The sequence below is a fragment of the Squalius cephalus genome, assembly GCF_949319135.1.
Source record: "Squalius cephalus genome assembly, chromosome: 18".
In the NCBI taxonomy this organism is placed as follows: Eukaryota; Metazoa; Chordata; class Actinopteri; order Cypriniformes; family Leuciscidae; genus Squalius; species Squalius cephalus.
The window spans coordinates 20,560,641-20,580,188 of record NC_137139.1 but is presented as its reverse complement, the minus strand read 5'-3'; the positions used below and the strand labels follow the sequence as shown (position 1 = coordinate 20,580,188).

At 37.5% G+C, this 19,548-nt stretch overlaps 1 protein-coding gene across 1 annotated transcript; it reads right to left on the bottom strand.

The window, feature by feature from the left end:
• Positions 1-189: 189 nt before the first annotated feature.
• On the bottom strand, positions 190-14,112 carry plekhn1 (pleckstrin homology domain containing, family N member 1). Its single transcript, XM_079848719.1, has 16 exons — positions 13,834-14,112; positions 12,037-12,127; positions 11,628-11,789; positions 10,588-10,668; positions 9,797-9,887; positions 8,440-8,573; positions 7,921-8,073; positions 5,672-5,752; positions 5,483-5,558; positions 5,191-5,336; positions 4,951-5,097; positions 3,511-3,759; positions 3,203-3,364; positions 2,623-2,844; positions 1,959-2,019; positions 190-656 (listed from the first exon to the last, which is right to left on the bottom strand). Exons 1-16 carry the CDS (start codon positions 13,905-13,907, stop codon positions 475-477), a joined length of 2,112 nt encoding a protein of 703 aa, XP_079704845.1. The 5' UTR covers positions 13,908-14,112; the 3' UTR covers positions 190-474.
• Between the last annotated feature and the right edge of the window lie 5,436 nt (positions 14,113-19,548).

The following is a 19,548-nucleotide window of genomic DNA, read 5'->3' as shown; positions in this document are numbered from 1 at the left end:
CAGATAGTAGAAAGCCATAAAAAAGAAGTATAAATATAATAATAATAATAATAATAATAAAAACTTAAATTTACTTAAATAGAAAAAGTAATATATTTACATTTGGTATTTAAAAATATCCATATACCAACAATTTCCTGTAGTTTGTAGGACTCACAAAGGATACAAACTACAGCTAAATGCAAAAACTCACAAATGCTACCTTTGAAAAAAATGGAGTATTTTTTTCTTATATTCATATATACATAAACGCTTGTTCGTACCGAATGCATACAGCAGTGTGAAACCCTCACCACAGAATTAAAGGATATTACATGTGCAAAAGTATGTCATCGAGCCATTGAATAAACAAACTGAATATCCTGATACTCGGGCATGCCGGCCCCTGGTAAAGACATGCCCATTGTGCATGCGTGGCTTTGATTAGTCTGCTATGTGTGCAAGTCTGGACGGGCATAAGCCCATTGTTCTCTTTTATGACCATCTCTGCTGTGTTGTCATAGCGCCCAGGCCTTGAGCTCCAAAGTAAGCCAGTGTCCGGTGTGGTGAAGTTCCAGGCAGGGCCTGAATCATCCTATTATCCTGGTCAAACTCCCATATGTTATCATAGTCTATTTCCTGGTCATCTGGCTCCACTGGCTGAAGGTAAGAGTCATCTGTGAGAAGACAAAAAATATGAATTCCTAATCTTAAAATATTTTCTACTAAATGTTACCACAATTTTGAATAATAGATTACAATCTGCAATTTCAAGCCAATAAATTAATTTAGAACAGCGCATCAGCATACCTAAAAGCAGCCATTCATATTCACTATAGAAATATCAATGATTTTTCCATGAATTTTTTTCATTTTAGAATTTTTAGTGTATATCACAACTTCAAAGTAGACATGAAAGTTGTGATAGTCTTTTCTTCCCTATTGTGATGTATATCCAAGTGAAATGGCTTCTTGAACAAGACAAAATGTAGGTCGGGACAGATTTTGTTAATCGGGAATTGATTGGATCATTGTAATTTGCTATTGCTGTGTGATCTCATATCATGTGAGTTTGCGAGAATAGAAGAGATCTCGTTGCAATATGTAAAAAAAAAAAATATATATATATTTAAATCAAAATCCACATGCCAAGGTTTAGAAGTCAGTAAACTGAGCCATCTAAATACTTCATGCCCTAATTTAAGATCTAACGTGTCGTTTGTTGTGTTCTTTTCACAGAGAGGCTCTGAGATGTCTTGAAGGATCTCCCACTTGTGAGCTTTAAATCACTCTCGGTGGTAATTCTGTCCTTTCGCTGGTCTTTCCTTCATGTGCCACCTGCAGTGCTGTCATTTAAAATACCCTGCCTGAGCCATATTACACATACACACACACACACACACACACACGCCCCTTCATCTACACTCTTGTTTCCACTGCCATGTCCTGCCTGGACCACCACACCCCATCAAACGGTGTGTGTGTGTGTGTGTGTGTGTGTGTGTGTGTGTGTGTGTGTGTGTGTGTGTGTGTGTGTGTGTGTGTGTGTGTGTGTGTGTGTGTGTGTGTGTGTGTGTGTGTGTGTGTGTGTGTGTGTGTGTGTGTGTGTGTGTGTTTGTGTGTGTGTGCTAGAAAAGGTCATTCTAAAATCATCCTATTAGCTGTACCGTGAGAGTCTGGTATACTGTATGCACGTGTCACCATGGATTATTTACTCCCTGTGGTGTGTTTAATCCTGACAAGTGAGAGTGTATATGGTGTGACCTCATGAAACGATTAAACAAAATACATTTTAACCAGCCTATAAAAAATACTGATCTAGGTCAACATTTCACACGCTTAACAAAACTTGTTGTCACAAAACTGGTTAGGTTATGCAAATTGCTGTGCATATCTTGCATATCAAGTTCCGTATATACATCCGTGAAAGATGCCTATCAGTGCACTATTGTGGTACTGTAACTGCCTAAAAATCTTACCAGGTGAGTAACAGTAAGATATCTTCTGCGCTTCCATGACAGTGTGACCTGAGAAACCTCTCTGTAAAAAAAAAAAGAATAAGAGATCATTTTCATACCATTTTGAGGCTACATACATTTACAATAATATTTCTACATTTTTTTGAGGTCAGTAAGATTTTTTGGGGAAAGAAATGAATACTTTTATTCAGCAAGGACACAAAATTGACAGAAAGTGATACTAAAGACATTTATAATGTTACAAAAGATTTCTATTTCAAATAAATGCTGTTCTTTTGAACTTTCTACCATAATTATCAAAGAATCCTGAAAAATTGTTTCACAGTTTCCACACAAATATTAGGCAGCACAACTGTATTCAACATTGATAATAATTAGAAATGTTTCTTGGGAACCAAATCAGCATAAAATGATTTCTGAAGTGATTTTGTGTTTTTGATCAAATGAATCCAGCCATCTTACCGACTCCAACGGTAGTGTACATTGAAAAATGCAATTCATACATACAATGACATAACAAAAAAAAAAAAAACTTGGGGGGGGGGGGGGGGGTATTACGTCCAAAATGTCAGGGTGATACAACTATCCTTTTATCATAAAGAAGAAAAAGCGCCTCATAATAATAATGAAAGTCTTGAAAGGAAAACTACTACTGTCCCATTACCTGAGAGATGTGGTTGTGTTGTGGCTGTCGGTTTGGATCGGGCAGCATCTTCATTCTGGAAACGGCCTGGGCTCGCAGCTCATCCGACCTCTGGCTGCTGACCACCTCAGACTCCAGGGCCTGGCCATGTCTGTTTTTCCGCCCAAGAGGAGGGGTGCACAACCGGAAGGAGGAAGGGAGGAGAGGAGGGTACGACTGCTCAACAGAGCCCCGAGAAGAGTGCTGTATAGCAGAAAAACATGCACTTTATGAGATTTAGAAGATAGCATAGTGAATTAAACCTGATGTAGTCAGCTGATTAAAGGATTTAGACCTAAACCTTGTGTTGAAAGAAACCCCGACAAGTGTAAACCTGTATTCTATGTAGAAATATTGTCTCAAACATGCATCTTTCCAAGGATAACACTTTGTCTTGTTCGCTCAGCAGCCTTTTCCATTATGCATCTGAATGGATCAATTAGTAATGTAGGCTATGGGGACTTTCCGTGGCTTTAGCTCGTCAAATCAACGACTCGGTGTTTGGTCACCGAAGGCAGCGGTGTCAAGTGAGAGAGCGGATCTGATAACCTGACCCACTTACCGACGCTTGTGCAGAGCTCTCCTCCAGAGGGTACATACTGGGGGTGCTGGGGTCGTCATAAAGGGGCGAGAGAGGCTTGCGGTGGGTGACCAAGTCCGAGTGGCGATGAGGAACAAAGAGCTGGTGTTTGACGTTTGTCTGTGGCGTGCTCCAGCTGTTTGACTGAACAAAGACAGATGAAAAGGTCACGCATGTTTTTATGCATTCCTTTTCTGGAATTGTAAGCAAATAATTAAAATAGTAATTGAAGTAATGATTTTTGAAGAACAAAAAATAGAACTAAACTGAACTGAGGAATATTCTGTTACCTTGACTAGTGGTGCCTTCTCCATTCGTTGAACAGGGCCGTTGTGGTGCACAGAACTGTAGGGCATGTTGTAAACCGGTGACATGGGTCCTTCAGAGGCGAGATAGGATGACTGTGGCGGGGAGGAGTAGTGGAGAGAAACGGGGTGGTGGTCTGGGACGGGTCTGACACGAGAGGAGAAGCTGCTGCTCCTGCTGCCCAGGTGAGCTGAGTACTGAGTGTCTGAGGAGGTCGGCCGGCTGGAAATGAACTGTACCAACACACACAACACACAAACTGATTAACTGGACTGTACTCACATTCATTTACCAGATTACAACTAACTTTATGATTACGAAAAACAAATGATAAAATATAGAAATGTTGCCTTGGCAACTAACTGAAATAAAAGTAGCAGTAAAATAAAGCTGAAATAAATTTACATTTAAAATAAATATAAGAAATAAAGTAAATATAAGAAATATACACGAAAAACTAATAAAAATGACAAAGACACAATTAAATGACTAAAAATTAAATTGCTGAAAATATGCACATAAAAACCCATTCAAGAAATTGATAAATATTATAATAGTATAAATAATATGAACATGGCACTGCTCATAGAAAACATTTCAGGTTGTTCTTTTCAAAGTAGCCTGTGTTTCAACTGTTTGGTCTTGTTTTGAGTGATTCATCGGTGCATGTTATTTAAGGGGGAAAAAAAGTGGTTTAGCATCATAATATTTATTACAAATTAAATACTGTGACTTGGTCTTTATCTAAAACGATTTTCCTTTTCTGTTGATGTAACTGAGGCCATGTAAGCTTTTGGATAACGTTAACCAATAACCAAATGGTGATTATCAAATTTGCATATAGTCTGCCTCTGTTCTGATACACCACTATCCAATCAATTCTAGTGGATAAAATCCAGTCTTTGTCCTACATTTTGTCTTGAATATCCAAGTGCGTTTCAATCACAAATATGTTGCATTACAGAAGGAAAATGTGTTGTGAATGGCAGTTCATGTTGACTTAAATTAATTAGAGATAAAATGTCATAACACCATGGAATATTGTGGCTATGTAGGATTCAATCTCAAACATGAACATACTAATAGAATTAAGAATGTAATATAGATACTTTTTGACTGGATACTATGTAAATTGAAGTTACTTATTAACAGATCAGCTGAAACACTGCTGATCTTTTTTCACAACCACATGTGCTGCTCCTCCAAAATAAACATGCAAGTCATTCTGATGAATAATGCCCCATATTTTAGACCTGTAGATAACCGCCAGCCTAACCCAAATTTCACACCAGACATGAAATCAAACTGTGTAAAATTCTAAGAGCAGTTCACCTAGGAAGACTTCCCTATAACATACTGTAGCTGGACAAATATCATGTTCACAACTTGATGTTAATGGGTTTGATGTTTGGATAGACACTTACGCAGAGAGGCTCAGCATAACCAGGGGACATGGGGTTGTCATCAGCACTAGGCAGCTGGAGCTCACGGGATCTGCGTTTGTCCTGAGACTGCCTTAATGGGTCAGTAACGCCGTGGCTGCTGCCGCTCCACCTGTCAAACTCCAGAGCCTGAGAATAACAGAGAAAGTGAATATCTCACAGCATTTACACGCAATATCTAAGATATTCAACACCATGTCCAAGATGGAAGCAATCGCTCACCTGTTTCTGTGTTGGAGTGTAAATGATGTCATACACAGGGGGAGGAGGGGTGAGGATGGGGACGTCAGCACTTTTGAAAAACTGGATCCAGTCATGGAACTCTCTCTTGTCCAGACAGGACACGATGATGGGGTTTATCAACTTCCCTAACAACGAAACCCACAAGAGTTAGATATGCATCAGATTCTGTGCAGAAACAGGGCACAAAGTTAACACTCATCTTTATGGCACATATCAGATCTGAGCCAAGTACAATAACATCCGGCAATTAAAGACTTGAGTTATAACTCACCCTCAATCATTAACGTGTTAGGTTTGATATCCTGGCAGGGAGTTGTAACTGTGATCATGTTGAGAGGAAGTTTGCCCTGCAATTGCAAATAAATGCAAGATTATTTCCAGAGTGCATCACTAAATTCACTAAATTATTTATGCAGAGTTGCTGCTGTATTCATTTGTGCAAATGAAATTATCGCGTTACCTTGTAAAAGAGGCCATCACTCTCTTCCGACAGAATTATGAGATAGTTGGGGTACAACACCAGCACACGGTCATACTGCTCCTGTAAGCCGAACAGAGAAATTTAATCACATGTATTATTGCTTTTACAGACAAGAAGCTAATATTGGTTGAGTAAATTATTTTAGACACATTATTGCAAATACTGCTATTTGTTTTCCACCAACAAAAAATATTTCCAAAGCCCTCTGTGCATCTCTGGAACACTGTACTTGTGTTTCTATCATTCCTAATCCTAAATGAATCAGTGTTTTTAAACGAATCAGTTGAAATAATAATTCATTGACTCACTAATGAACTTGATTCATTCATTCCTAAGTGAATCAGTGTGTTTGAACGAATCGATTGGGTGAATGATTCAATATAAAAACGAAGCTTTTTCGAAACTGTGAATCAATTTAACCATTTGCTTCGCAAAACGATTCACTGTTTAGAGGCGACAACTGTTAGCCAAAACTGTGTTAATGCAATGAGAAATCAGGCCAAACTTTAATTTTTTTGATTCCAAATAACTTTTTTTATATTGCCAATATCCACAGTTTGGAAACCAACTTTGAAAAATGACATTGCCAGCCGACTGACAGCCGTTGACGATTCTGGACGAAGCCGCGTAGAAATCATCGCGTGACTTAATAGGCCTAAAGTTTAATGCGCGCTCCGAACCACGGTCAGTGTTGCCAGATTGGGCGGGCCAATTGGGCAGTTTTGAATTTTATTGTGCGGGTAAAAAGGGGTTTGGGCGGGTGGACTAAATTTGGGCTGGTTAGGGGTTAGTTCAACTGTTTTCAAACATCTACATTTTAAAGTCTAATTGGTTAAAAACAAAACTGAAGTGTGCATGTAGTCCATAAAATCAGTCTTCATGACATTACTAAGTAAACACACACGTTGGTGTTGACGTCGCCGACGAGCACACACTTTTAGCCAATCAGCGATCAGCAGGCAGAAGCGATTTACCGCGATAACTTGTAGCTGTATGTAAGTGATCGATAATGTTGTCGATAATGATCGAAAATCGATAAAGTTGCGTCTACAGTAAAGAGTGAGAAAGTGAGCAACTCTAAAAACGTGGATTGACTGCTAAATTCTGCGTTATGCTATGTGAACATTAAAGTCATCGGTTAAGTTCTTGATTGCCGTATTGACAGTGTCCACCTGGACATTTTAGTAATATTTGCTAATTCTCCTTAATTATTGCCCTGTTTTGATCCGTTTTCCTGGGAAATTTATTTATTTTATTTTATTTTATCATCGTTATTTTTTTAAGGAGATACAAATGGTTCTTAACAACATTGAATGACATGGCAATACAATTATATCACATTAATTTGACAGAAAAAAAAAATGGAGTAGGGTTTTGTTAAGCTTTTGGGCTGGAAATCACCGTCCCAATCTGGCAACACTGACCCACGGTCTGTGTGTCTCGCAAACAGGGACAACATGTCTCGCAAACAGGGACAACAGTCGGATTGACACACAGTGAAAATCCTGTGCTGTTTTTTTGCGTAGTTCGAGGAGCGAAACTAACTGTTGTAAAATAACAATTTTTGACTATCACGTTGCACAGCAGTGTGTAAAGCACTGTATAGGTCTTGCAGCAACCACGAGTGTGTGTTTTAGCTCGGCTCCTCGGGGTGTGTTCAAAGACAGCTGTTGGGTGAGTCAAGTGAAGTGCGTGAGGCAAGCAACTGGTTTACACACCCTTTTCACAAGCAAACCCTCTCCGCTCTCACAGTACACTTAAGATGGACTATCAGTTGCTCACCCTCCCTCACTGTCCGGAAAAAGGTTTAGATATTTGGCCACACGTACACCGGATATTTGGTTACACACACACTACAGTCCCATAGTATGAACTAGCGTGCCCGTGTGTTTGTATGCTGAGGCAGACGTTGACTAATGAGGGCGGTGTGAAAGTGGCCATGCCCTGAGTTGTAAACTGAGCTTGCTTTGCTCCTCTCAAGAAAACATGGAAGTGAATTTAGACCCTCCTCATGCTAAGATCAAATAATTCATTCAAAGGCTTTTCAGAGTGAACATCTATATATATATATATATATGTGTGTGTGTGTGTGTGTGTGTGTGTATTGATGTTGTTGTTATTATTATGTTATTGTTTTTATGCCATTATATTCATGCAGATATATTCATAAATGTTTTATTTTCATCTTTTTTAGGTTGTATAAATAATCAATCCTGGAGAGCTCTTACCTGACATGGCATGTGTTGCAGCTTGACTTTCGTTGCGTAAGTGATGGGTCCTAGACTCTCTCGTTGCGAGCCCTCCCACTCATAGATGGGCTCTTTACTGATGGAGTTCCTCAACTCCTCCTTTCCCACTGTGGTCTCTTCTGAGCACTGTACCTTTGGGGGCAATATTGGCTTTAAATCAATGTTCAAAAGAAACAACAAGCATGAATAGAGAGATAGAGTGTCATCATTATCGGGAATTTCAGAGAAATCCATTGCTCTGCTAATTATGGGATGCAGATGTTTTGCTCAATTACTTCACTTGCCGCAATAGCATGTGTCAGAACAGAAAAGACAACAAGTCTTTTTCAAATCCAGTCAAGGTGACCACAAAAGAAACCACTCCTTGATGAAATCCCAGAGGATAATGATCAGCATTAGTCACTCTGACCTGAATTAACACCTTTTTTTTTACAAGTTCGTTACAGAAATATGCTTTCATTTGGCATCCAGCGAATGCACGTAATTCTGATGCCATACCTTCATTCTTGTGTATATCTCCGGTTCGATTGCATTGCCGCCATTAGCCTCGATTTGTTCTTTCAAAAGCCCAAACCAATTGTTCATCTCCTCCTCCGTCGAGCAGTACACGATGATAGGGTTCAGGCTGACCCCTACAAAGGTCAAAGACAAGGGTCAGAGGTTAGGTTAGATGACCATCTGGATCTCTTAAAGAGCCGGCAACAGGTTGCTGAATATTTTGGTAAATCTCTTGTTTTTAAGTATAGATGCATTTGTCTGGATACCGTTGCTCTGTTTCATGTCAAAATGTCAATGTTGACACTTCTGACCCTGAGAGCAAACAATCTGTTTCAAGAGCTCTTGTCATTACAACATGCCATGCATTTGCAGTAAACCAGTTGTCCCTTCAGCTATTCTGAAAGAAAGCATCAAACCTGGAATCTCCATTTTATCAGACCTACATTCCAGCCTTTATCAGCACAGATATCAGCAACTCTGACCTGCCCTGTACAGTCATTTCCAGTAAAGTGTGTTGTCTTTTTTGCAAAGGCATGTGTTCATGTGCAAGACATTTTTTTTTTTTTCCTGAATACATAGATGTTTAGTCAGGTCTGAAAATTCTGTGACGTGCCTTATAAATTCCCAAATCTCACTCCCAGCAATCTAAGACATCATCTTTCCTAAAACGGTCTTTTCTAAAACAGCGAGTCCCGAGTGGCAAATAAGGAGATTAATTCAGTCATTTGGAGAATAGGACTTAACAGCACATAATGGTTAAGCTTTAATTCTTTTTCATTCAATCACGGCCACATTGACTCATCTTCCGAGAACATTAAGCGTAGATAAATCGTTTTGCTCAGGGTGACAAAGCAATAAAGTCAGTGTTTTCCTATGTGGTAAATTCTCATAAACATTTTATAAGCAAACTTGTGTGTTCAGGTCCAGCGCTCTGGAATGTGGAGTACTTTAACTGTGCCAGAGAGGTGAAGAGGGAAAGGGCCTTCATAGCTCCGCAGCTGAGCGAGTTCAGGCGCACCTGTCGTATAACAAGGGGGGCCTTGAAGGACATTTTATCTCTCTTCTGACTAGTGGCAAATATAGGAGTGTTCAGTTAGTCTTAGTGCTTTTGAACCTCTGGAATGTCTGAACATGGGAAGTGGTTTTGGGCCTACATAGTGTGGCTTTACGACGAATGCCTGAACAATCTTTTGTTTTCCGGTCAGTTGAGAGTCCCAAATTCCATCCTCAAATAACAAATCGGGTTTTGAAAAAAAAAAAAAACCCTGTATGTAACTGTCTCTCCCTGTTGTTTTATCTTGTGTTTCTTGTCTACTTTTTCCTGTTTGTTCAACCCTGGATTATCAAGAACACTCACCGTTTATCTGGAATGCAAATTCCTGCAGATCCCCAAAGCTGTTCCTGTTCTGCACCTTGCAAATCGTGAGCTCTTTGAGAGGAAGTGTTCCCTGAATAACAAAAATACATTGGAAAAACGTTAGTACTCTGCCTTTATAGTGATTTAAATGAACATTTTTATATACAGAGCCATTAAAAAAATCTACATTTAAAAACTGGGATTCAAAATGATTTGTATATGTATTTATTATTTAAACAACAAAATAATTCATAAATAATAAATACATTTATTTATTTTTCTATTGGAAAATATAGCATATTTTTTATAAAATACAATATATTATAATATCTAATAAATTAAACCTGGGAATGAATAGACAGTTTTAAGAATTTTTTTTTTTAAATGTAAAAACAAAGAAATGTTATTATGTTGTTATATATGAATTAATAATATTTTAAATGTCTGTCACTGACACATTCAGTATTGCACAACGTTTTTTCATTGATAATAAACATTTATTACCAGGCTGCCTCCCAGTGACTCAGGTTAATGAATACAGACATAATAAAACCCGATTAATGCAGGTTACAATAGAAGAGACAGATTTTATTTAATTTATGGCATGGAGAGGTGACACGTTTTACATCATCATAAAGCCCATAAATCTTGTCATTTCCGTCTTCGTTACCATATGACTCAAACGATGGTTGGTGTCTAAGGCAATGACACAAGCATGGCCATATATGGACCTGTTTTACATTTCAGCCTACGGTATGCATTGTAATATAATGAATGGGTGCATCTTTTACCTGGTATGTGAGTCCAGTTGTGTTGTTGGAGACAAAATGGAGATGGGTTTGGAACAGGTCCAGGTAGCAGTCATGCACATCCTGAAAGAGCAGACACATTCCATCAGCTCAGGATCAACACTATCGGAGGGATCATTCTGGGTAATGCTGCTTTAAAGGCTTCAATTCAACAACATTGGTGGAATAAATGATTAGCCTGAATAGCAAGATTTTCAAAGGTCATGTTGAAAGCAAACTCAAAACAAGATGCAGCAGTTCACCCAGAGACAGCATTAATATGAGCTAAGTTAAGTGTAGCAATCATATTCACAATCCCTGTTATAAATACTCCGGTGTAAATCAAGTGTCTTTGTGAAAACTTTCTGAGAGGTGTTTGTTTGCTCTAGACTTGTGCAAAGCCACTGACATTGATTTATCACGGACAGCTCATTTCCTTTCATCAGATGTAGGCCTGTACTTTACCACGTTACAGAATATGCCATTATCACAAATACTGTTAGGTAACATTTCCTTTCAACTGTAATATCACCACTGTACAGTATGTTCTCCTTTGACCTCATCCTGTGGTAGGTTATTTTTCTTTCCTTCATCTTCACACTCATTTCTTTTCCCAGTATGACTACATGTTATCAAACCAAAGCGATTCCCACGCTTCAGAGCCAATGTGTAATATATCAGTGGTTTGATCAGTACTAGGTAATCTCTGCAACACTACGCCATTTCACAACACCTCTCATCCCTGCGTGTTCCGACATGGCCTAAACTCTTCAAACCGACTTGCATCAATTAATCAGCAAACGCATGTACGTCATTCCCACAGCGCTTCATACAACCACTGTGTGACATCTTGTATCTTCCACCTGTTTGTTGTGTGTTAGATCATAGAGAGTGAGTAAGACGCATGTCATGTGTGCTCAGACCACCTTAATCATCTTATGAAAGTCTGTTTTGAGTGGTTTATTGAATGATTATTCTTGGCAACAGTGTTTTTGCGTGAAGTTTGTTTGGATATGTTTTGGATGCGAGTCGGTGGGTCTTACCTGGCAGTGCAGGAAGCGGAAGCGGACTTTGGAGCTGTGGATCATTCTGCCATAGTTCTTCACATTAATGCTGCTTTTCTTCCATCCACTAGCTGGGTCGTAGGGGAACGGAGGGTCCCATTTGATGTTCTCAATCGTCTGGAGATCTTTGTGTGACATTTCCTATGTCGACACAGTGATGAAAGTTAGTTCTCGTTCTCAATAATATCAGATATGCATATATAGCAGTTTAAATGTTCACACCTTTTAGAAATGCCAGAAAAGTGGTTTGAACAAACTTGTTTTCTGGTCATTTTTAAAAGTCTAGGATGACCAAAGAAAAACTTTCATTTCAAATGTTGATATTACTTTTGGAAATAACGTTTTCATAAATGGATGGGAATGTTAGGAAAGCAGGGAAGTTCCTCACCTTTCTTGGGGTGACAGTGCAGAGAATGTTGATGATGCTGTTGGACTTCTCCTGTCCCTCCTGTGGATACTTTTTCCGGAACAAACGGCTGCTGCTCAGAAAACAAGAGACCCTAGTTAGACATGTATGGGGTTGTGGGATAAGAAAAGATGGACGTGACCCCACGTAGGGGTTATCTTGACTCAGGATGATCAGTTAATAACACCAAATCTGAGTCAAGCTCTCTGTAAAGATTCAGTGCTCAGTGTCCCACACAAAAGATTACATCACCATTACACGTCCATTCTTCCTTCGCTTGCACTAGTCAACATATCAGTTTAACATCTCTGTCTGCACCATTTAAAGAGAAAAAACAATAAAGCTTATGTTACAAGCCACAATGCCCCGCTCATGAAATGCCTTTTGTTACCCATGACCCCCATTTATAATCATTAGTGTCAGATCTGTATAATGAACTTCTTCCTGCCCAACGATAAGCTAAGGAAGTCAGTGTCAGCGAGGAAGTCATCCTCGGTGAGAGACGTCCTCAGAGACTCCCGTGTTTTTCTTTTCTCTCTTTGTCAATCTGTCTCTGCTTTGAATGCAATTAGCATAACAACACTGGGCTCATTCATCCAGACAATAATGGGAAGTATCGGTGATTTACCAGGGCTCAGTGATGGACGTGATTGGCATCCGGAGAATTCATTCCATTGAAGAATGCAGGTTGTAGACAGTTTGTAACATGGAACATGCTCGTAAAAGTGATGAAAGTTTGACAGGGACAACTTTGTAACTGTGTAAGAGGCATTACCTTTTCACCTATTGTTTTCATTAAAAATACCATCATTCATTGGACTTATTTTAAATCTGATAGGGGTCCTGGGTTTAAAAGGGGCCGCGTCCCGCTACACTGAACTCTGATCTGATATGTTTGCAGTAATACAAAGGCTTTTTTTATGATCCAGGACTCTGAACCTTAACTGAACCCACCAATATACATTCGGAGCACATGCAAACCAGACACAACGGACACTCTGATTTAAGTAGACCCACTGCCTATTTTACTGGCTGATAGAAGTTATCCAAATTTGACAGCAGTAAATTATTCGGATCGCTGTCACTAGCAGTGCAAGCACAATAGTATTACTTTCTGTGCAGGATAAACCCAATTCTCTGAAAAACCCACGAAACCTGAGAACTCTTCCCTGCCCTGAAGGCTACTCTGGAAACAGAAATAGATCTAACTTCATTACACTAGTGAATTCTATTAGCAGATGAGTGTATCAGTCAGTGTGAAGCGAGATCCTGACACTGATCTAATGAGGTTTGCAGACAGCATCATTACACCGCTAAATTCAAACTGCCAATCCGTGTTCATCTGATGTGCTACAGTAGGTCTATATTACAGTATTTTTGTCTCAAATATTACTAAACATTTTATTTAAGAAGTAAAATGACAAAAGAAGTCATTATTATATTATATTCATATAAAATTTAGTTAAGTTAAAAAGTTTGCCATTGGGGTAAGATAAATCATTCAAAATATATTCTCTGAAAACAAATGGTGCACATTAATATCTTATACACAAGGTTTTTTTTGTTCTTCAAGTGAACGTTTCTTGTTTTAAAGACATTTTTACATATTTTTTTTGCAGTTTTTGAACAGACTCCTGCAACTCCTGGCATATCAATTCAATATCAAACTCATGAAATCACATTAAACAGAACATTTACATGACTTCCCTCTAGTTTGCATGACATGCCTTCATACTTCCAAAACATCATAGTTTTAAGATAGTTTCTCATGGTTCTTACCTGTTCCTGCGTATGAAACTCTTGCTGGAGAACCTGAAGTTGTGTTGAGGGACGCATGACATACTACTCCCCATGTTGATCCTGGATAGTGTGTGTATCTCCCCGATGAAAGAAGTGTTGGTGTATCTGTCTGCTAGACTAATAATTCAGTGATCCCTGTTGTAATCCAGCCTCCCTGGAGTGAGTGAGTGAGTGTCTGTTCACCAGAGAGACGAGACTGATACTGAAGCAGCAGACAGACGAGAGGGGAATGTATGAGAGAGGGAGTGTGTCAGTGGGTGGAGATAAAGTGAGGTGTGTGTGTGAGCAAAGAAGAGGAGGGAGGGAGGGAGATGAGAACAGGGGACCGGAGCAATGAAGTTCACACCTTCTGCGTGAGATCCCCTCACTAAGTAAAGACTAAATGACAAAGGGGAACGTGTAGTTTTTCGCACCTTATAGTGGGCAAATGGCACTGATTTGAATGTTTGAACACTATGATGAAAGAGCATTAAGTCTGAATGGAGCCTGCTGGTGTCCCCTAAGAGGTCAGGCCAGACATGTCTGGACATGGACATGCTCTGAATACTACTGGCTGATTATATTATTCACTCACTTAAGTAATTAATACACTTAGGATGTCTGTAAATTAATGTCTGTAATTAAAAAGTTATATAACAGTAAAAAAGAAAAGAAGATCACAAACGTGGTGAAAACATGTTCACCAATAGCATATAGCATATGAAAAATGTGTGGGGTAAAAACACTTTTTTATATACATTTTATTATGTTTAATTATATAATCCATTTTTATACAACAAAGCAAAATATTGCTTGTTATTTACTTTTCCAGTTTTGTTAGGCATGAGCTGATGAAGTATTCAGCATCAAAATCTAAATTCATGGCTAAAATACTAAAATAGTCATTATAAAAGTAAGATTGTACAGTTAAACTTCTTACAACATTACAAAATCTTCCACAAAAATGTGATATAATGTAAGAACATGAATATGTAATGAGCATTTAAGGTATTTCTGAGCATGGGGCAGCATTACACTCATTTGTGTTTGCTGTGAACCTGTCACGTGTGACTGTATGGTTTGCAAAGGTGTGAGATATGATCTAATCAAATTAAAAGAGCAACACTCCCTGTAATCAAGAAAGCACAAGTTAATGTAATCTCGTCCTGTGAGGGTTTGTATCCCTGATATCCCAGTCTTCCAGCTGTCAGACATGCAGATTGCCTCAAGAATATTACATTATAACAAATGCAATTAGCCTCCCTCTTTGTATGTGTCTTAATGATGATTGCATGAGGAATTCTGTGTTTGAATACATTCTCGGAATGGTTCTTCAGGTCTAATGATGTGTGAATGTATGGGTACGTAAACTCCATGCATTTCAGCTCTTACTATTTATTGTTTCATTCCCACAGCATATTTTCAAACAAACCCTCAGAAATTGGATTTCAGAGGTTATTGTTCTAGTGTGGGCGGCTGCTGATTCAAACCAGTAGAACCAGGAAATGTAAGTGAGGCCACGCCGGAGGCAACAAACTGTCACATTCCACACATTCCTAAATTTACTGAATTACCTTTATACACTTATCAACAATTATACCAGCTTATTGAGAAGTTCCTTGGTACAGACTAATAGCTTAAGTTGGAAGCAATAAAAACAAATCTGAAGAAGCATTGCCAAAATATGAGGATAGCATACCTGTTTTATTAACTCTCACAGGTCTTCTATTTTTTTATTTTTTTATCATAATATGGCAAAGGCAGTTGGTGATAAAAGAAATATATTCTTGGAAGAGCTCTTTCATTGTATCAGCATGTCTGTCATGGAAAAACAGAGATGATTTATCATTCCCCTGTTCTCACTCTGAGCACAGAACTACGCATGAGTCACAAGCTGTTCACTGTATCAAGCTCTGAGCCTCCTTAAGGAAATTACAGCGGGGAAAAAAGCAGGGAAACATCTGACATAGTCTGGGAAAATCTCACTTCCAGTCATATGGGTTTCTGTCTGCTCCTGATGCAAAGTTTCGATTACTTTGGAATATAGGTCAGATCATCCCTCACATATGCAGGTGTAATGGAAGGGTAAGATCAGGGATTTTCCATCTTTACGATCACTGGACCCCTATTCAGACTTTTTGGCCAACCTAGAGACCACAAATATATTAATACAATATATATAATGTCATTTATTATATAATATATAATGTTTTTACAGTTTCAAGTTTCTTGAACACCAAATCATCATTAGAATGATTACTGAAGGATCGTGTTACATGTATATTGTATATATGTATATTTATGTATATATATATATATATATATATATATATATATATATATATATATATATATATATATATATATATATATATATATATACATAAATATACATATATACAATATACATGTAACACAATCCTTCAGTAATCATATATCATATATATATATATATATATATATATATATATATATATAAACACACACATAACACACACACACATACATGTATATATATTATATATATATATATATATATATATATATGTATATATACATAAATATACATACATAAATATACATACATACATACATATATATATATATGTGTGTGTGTGTGTATATGTATATATGTGTATATATGTATATATATATGTGTGTGTGTGTATATATATATATATATATATATATATATATATACACACATACACACACACATATACATATACATATATACACATATATACATATACATATATACACACACACACACACACATATACATATATATATATATATATATATATATATAAATATACATACACACACATATATATACATACACACACACACACACACACACACATATATATATATATATATATACACTGTAAAAAGTGAATAGTTGGATCAACTTAAAAAAATTACTTCAATTGGTAACACCTAAAGAAATTAAGTTTTCTCAACTTAAATTATCACGTTTTATCGTGAAAAACGTGATAATTTAAGTTGAGAAAACTTGATTTCTTTAGGTGTTACCAATTGAAGTAATTTTTTTGTTAAAAAAATATACAATCACTAAGTTATGACAACATATGTTTTAACATTGCTTTAACTCTTCAAAATAAGTTAAGCAATTTTCCAAAATTTTACAAGATTTAGTTATACAAGATTCAACTAATAAAAAAAATAAAAAATAAATGTAGTCAAGCAAAAGAGACTTCTTTTAAAAACATTAAAATGAAATCTTTATTGGCCCCAATTTTTTTTTTGACAAAATAAACCCCTGTACACATAAGATTTATCAAGGGTTATTTTTTCTGGTATTATGAGATTAAATAGCCATTGTATACTATGAAGAAATTCATTAATTTTGTAGAATAATTATTGTCTAGTAACAACAACAGTATTCTGTTGTAATAGAATGTTTGTATTAGGCCATAGAAAATGGTTTCAAGTTGTCACAAAGGAGAAGGAAAAGATACGGAAGGAAGTGGAAAATCAAGCCAAACACAACAGTGTATCTGACTACCCACAACATTTTATGTGAGCAGCTCTTCTTACTCAAAACAATGACTGGCTTCCTCATGTGAAAGAGATTTTTTTTGTTTGGATCCGATGAGGCTAAATGCTTAGCCTGTGAATGGACTATGTCCTATAAACAAATGGAGGAAAAATATGTAACTCTCAGTCACCATTCACTTATGATTCATATCCCTAATAGTCATTTTGACCATACATTGACCTGTGCCTTTGACACCTAATCAACTATGACATTATCTATTACATAAATTCAAGTAGGCCGTTATTTGAAACAAAGATGTAAAACAAGTGTACAGGGAAAGTTAAAAAGATCCCAAGCATTACAAGACAAATCAGACTTTAGTTCCCAATGTTCTTTTAGCGTCACAAATAGAATTTCTTCTATACTTCAGAATTTCACACACACGTATCAGAGCTGTGGATTGAGCAAGGCTATCGGCACAGCCCTGTCTGGGAAGTCCCTCTGCAATGTTTTTTCAGACTCGCCGGGTGCGTTAGGGGTGCTAACTTCACACCTCTGGATGTTTTCAATAGACCACGTGTGCAAGAGAGAACCACGGGTGTCAGAGCTCTCACAGAACAAAAAAAACATGGTGTAAGAGGTGGAATAAACCTGGCTTTGAAGGGATACATCAAATAGGTGACTTTTTTTTTGTAGAATGCCTTTGTGGAATTTTTTTTTTTTAACTCGTTCAACAGAAATGGCTGACAGAGATGAAGATAAGGATGATGTAAATGTATATTCGGTGATGGAGAAAGTAGAACTGCAAGAAACCAAATCATTCCTTGTTTCCAGGAATATATGCAGGCGCTGAATAATCCACTTCTAAAGGATTGTGCAAACATCTGATTTCTTTGTAACTCAATATATCAGAATTCTAGAGAAGACAATTTAGGACAGAAAGGTTTTTGTTTTTTTAAGGATATAAACACTTTTTTATGTATTAAATTGTTCAAAAGTGATAGTAAAAACATTTGACATTTTTACAAAAGATTTTCTTAATATTCATCAAAAGATTACGAGGGGAAAAAAATCAGTTTCCACAAAAGCATTCCATTAAGCAGCACGACTGATTTCAGATTTCAAAACAGTTGAATTTTTTTTTTTTTTTTTTTTTTTTTAAAACAGTTGAAACAGAACAATTTTTTTTCAGGATTCTGTGAGTAGACCATTTAAAAAAAAAAAAAGAAAAAAAAAAACATTCATTTAAAATAGAAATCCTTTGTAACATAAATGTCTGTACTGTCACTTTTGAACAATTTAATGCATCCTTGCTAAATAACAGTATTAATTTCTTCAAAAAAAAAAAAAAATGAACTGACCCCAAACTAAGTAAACAGTATTTCTATCTAGCTAGCTACATCTAATAGAATACAAAACTGCAAATGCATATTTATAAGCTTGGATTTATGTGTATGTAGACAGCTGAGGTGAATAAAGCTGAGGTTTGTTTATGGTGACTGGGTATCCACTGGACAGAGACGGGCCGGGCCGGGCTAGTGTCTCATCTCTGCTGTACAGCTATGCCTGCAGCTGCCTTTCCAGACCGTAAACTCATCATAGGCCCTCATATCAGTACGCCACAGGGCTGGAGACATGCGCAGTGGAATGTGACAGAGCCTCCCCAGCCCCCTACCCTCATTAAAAGAGCTGCCTAACGACAGACGGCTACAAGGGGTATTACGCAAACGCACCGATGCTAAAATAACAGGACAATACTGCATAGTGCTGAAATGAATCTTCTCCTTAAAGCAAACTCTAACGTACATCCTGCTCGTATCAGATGTACTGCCCAAATGTGTCTGTATACGTGTGCGTAAGCGCACAGCACAGGTGTTCGTGTCGTGAAGCTGAGGTCATGGTGGGTAAAGCGAGAGTGCTCAGCTGTCTGCTTACATCAGTCAGAGAGCAACAAATCTAATGATACTCTAATGGGCTGAGCTTTGAAGGTCGCGCCTTTAATCCAAAAAATCATTTGGTTTATTTAAGGGACGGATCGACTAAACATTCAATTCTGTCTTTATTTACTCGCCCTCACATCGTTCCAACCATGTATGATGTTGAAGCTCAAAAGAAGATAAAATTAGTAAAGTGTCCAAGCTGCTTTTTTCTATACAGTGTTAGTGGATGGTGACCAGAGGCAATGAGCAACATAAAGCATCATTAAACTA